At 62.0% G+C, this 2,782-nt stretch overlaps 1 protein-coding gene across 1 annotated transcript in view; it reads right to left on the bottom strand.

Annotated features, from left to right (window-relative positions):
- ASIC4 (acid sensing ion channel subunit family member 4) overlaps positions 1 to 2,782 on the bottom strand; it is a 22,228-nt gene extending 19,446 nt beyond the window's left edge. The window contains 3 exon segments of the mRNA XM_014463020.2: positions 1,832 to 2,455; positions 2,458 to 2,740; positions 2,742 to 2,782. Of these exon segments, the coding sequence (XP_014318506.1) occupies positions 1,832 to 2,455; positions 2,458 to 2,740; positions 2,742 to 2,782 (948 nt within the window).

Below are 2,782 nucleotides of genomic sequence, written 5' to 3'. Positions count from 1 at the left end.
GGATCAGACTCGCAGCTGAGCAGGGACTCCCTCCTCCGTATCCTCTGCACTGCTCCTCTCCTGAAGGGCCAAGGCAGGAACCCCCCTGCCTCCCCTCACCTTGGCTTCCCAATCCCTCTTATCTCTTCCTACCCTTCCCTCCTGCCAGGGTTTCATCACCCTTCCCCTTCCCTTTCCACCCCAGCCAGGGCCAGGACACAAACTCCAGCTCAGGGACACAAAGCGCCCATTGATTTCTGCCCCAACAGCACCTGCTAAGACTGGGCTCTGTCCCCCCACCTCAGACGGGTGAGGATGCCACATAGAAGAACCCACGGATCTGAAAGTCCGCATTCACACTGCACTCCCCACCTCTTCTGGGGGACACTCAAGCTCTGGCTTTGGGAGCAGTGACTTTCTCATAAAAGAGGAGGTTTGTAGCAGGATGGCAGGTCAGTGCCCTGACTCCTGTCCCAGCACACCCCTCTCCCTCTGCCCTTCCCCCCATTCCTACCCAATGGCAGGAGGACCCCGAGGCTGCAGGAGGGAGGCAGGCACCTAGTGGGAGCATGTCTCCTGGTGATACTGAGGCAGTGAGTGAGTGAGAGCCTGGGTAGGGGTGGCCCGTCCATAAGGAGGGAAAGTCCCCCGTCTCTTGGGCTGGCCCTGGAGGCTGGGCTGAAGTGGGTACCATGTTGACAACACATATGTGCATATGCGTCTGGGCAGTGGTAACACGCATGAAAACACTCACATACACAATGCCGGGAGTAAGCTGGTTGGGACAGGCATCCCAGGCACCAGGAATAATAGATAACCCCTGACTGGGTGAATGGAGCACTGACAGACAGGTGGCATGCAAGACCCCCCACACTCACATACATGGTGAGAGATGGCAACAGCAGTTCCCACATGGGGAGCAGGGTTGAGAGAGATGGGGGGTGTCACAAGAGGGCATGGCATCTACTGCGTGACCCCGTGATCCTTGGCAGCTAAGTAAGAGCTGGGATGTGTGCACAGAGATATGTAGCTCTCTAGCTGTGTGGGTGTGCAGGTGTGCACGTGAGTGTAATGGCAGGGACACTGAATGTGTGTGACAGGGAGTGTGCAGGAAACTGTGTCCCGGAGCCATAGGGGTGTGTGTGTGTGTGTGTGTGCGCTGGGCAGCAGTGAGGGTGAGCCATGCACACAAGAGTGAATGAGTGATTCTCAGTGTCAGAGCCAGAGCCGGGCAAGGGAGCAGCAGCAACCAGGAAACGGAGGGAGGGACTGGAACGCGGGAGAAGCCGGAGGGGCAGCATGAAAGAGGGATGTGTGAGGGAGTCTGTGAAAGGGGGTGTGTGTGAGAGACAGAGACAGAAGAGACACTGACACCCAGTGTACACGAAGATCCTCTCCATCCAGCCTGCCAGCCGAGCCAGCTCCCCAGGAGGCAGTCGGAGGCCCTCCCTTGCTGGAACCCCCCACACCACCTCTCCCCTTCACCCTCATTTGGTGAGGAGAAGAACCCAGAAGCCACAGAAGAAAAGTGGGGTCAGTTGGCCCAGCCTTGGCGTGGTGCATTCCTCCCCTGCAAGCTGACCAGCTTTGGGGCCCCTGGGCCCCTCCAGGACCCCAGCCCCAGACCTGGGCACTGCGGTGGCAGCAAAGCCAAGAGGAGGAGCAGCAGCAGCACCAGGGTAAGCCCCTGGGTGTCCCCAGCTCCATGGCTGGGGAGCCAGAGGGAAACACCAGGCTTGGGGGAGACTCGAGGCCAGCCTCTGGTGGCGGAAGGAAGGAAAACCCCGCTGAGGATGCCCCCACGCACCACCACCACCACCCCGGGCCAGGCGGGCCAGCTGGCAGGACTCACCACAGAGAAGTTGCTGGCGGAGCAGTGATGCCCACTGAAGTTGCAGCTCTTGAGCATGTCGGCAAGCTGGTGGCCAGTGCGGTTGAGGATGTCTACCATGTCAGGCTCCGGGTAGCGTAGGCCGGCGGCTCGGTGCCCGTCCCGGTCTTTGGGGGGCAGCCCTGTCAGATTGGCCAGGTGGAAGATGTCAGCGTCGCTGAGTGCCGAATGCCGGAAGCGGTTGATGTTGCAGAGGGTGACAGCCGGGAAGCCCGCCACTGGGGCTGGGGCAGCGGGGTCCATTGCCACCAGGTGAGGCCAGGTCAGGTAGCCCCGGGCCAGGCCTGCCGCCTGGTACAGGAAGGCGGTCAGCGAGGTGAATAGAGCCAGTGCCCACAGGGTTCTACGAAGTCCATGGGGGCCTGGGCCACAGGCCCGGCCCAGCCCGTGCAGAGTGCTCTTGCTGGCAAAGGTGGCCAGGTCCCGGGGCGCTGCTGCCCCCCGCGCAGCCCCCAAAAGGCTCTGCTCGTCCCCTGCCTCCTTCTCCTTGGGTTTCGCATCCTCCTCTGCAAATTTGATTTTGCACACAATCTCGATCGGCATCTGTCCCCGGCTGCTGGAACTGGCCAGAGCCTCCCTGCCCCTGTCCCTCCCTGGCCAGCAGCCCCCGGTGCCCTCCGGAGTGTCGGTGGTGGCAGCGGCTGTTCTTCTAAACTCAGGGCAAGCTGGAGGAGGATGGGGACAGGGTGGGGGCCCGAGGTGGGGGAGTCACTCCCACTCCCAGCAGCTCCGCAGCCCTGGTGCTGCCTCTGCCGCTGCTGCCTCTGCCGCCGCTTGTCTCTCTCCTCGATCGTCTCCTTGTGGCTTCCCTTATCAGCACCAGCACAGCTGTCAGCCCCTGCGTGTGTCCCTGCGAGCAAGCGAGTGAGCTGCTCCGCCACGCCGCGCAGCCCCAGCCGCTCCGCTCAGCAT

The sequence above is a fragment of the Myotis lucifugus genome, unplaced genomic scaffold (genome assembly GCF_000147115.1).
Source record: "Myotis lucifugus unplaced genomic scaffold, Myoluc2.0 scaffold_3, whole genome shotgun sequence".
Taxonomy (NCBI): Eukaryota; Metazoa; Chordata; class Mammalia; order Chiroptera; family Vespertilionidae; genus Myotis; species Myotis lucifugus.
This window is presented reverse-complemented; position numbering and strand designations above follow the sequence as displayed.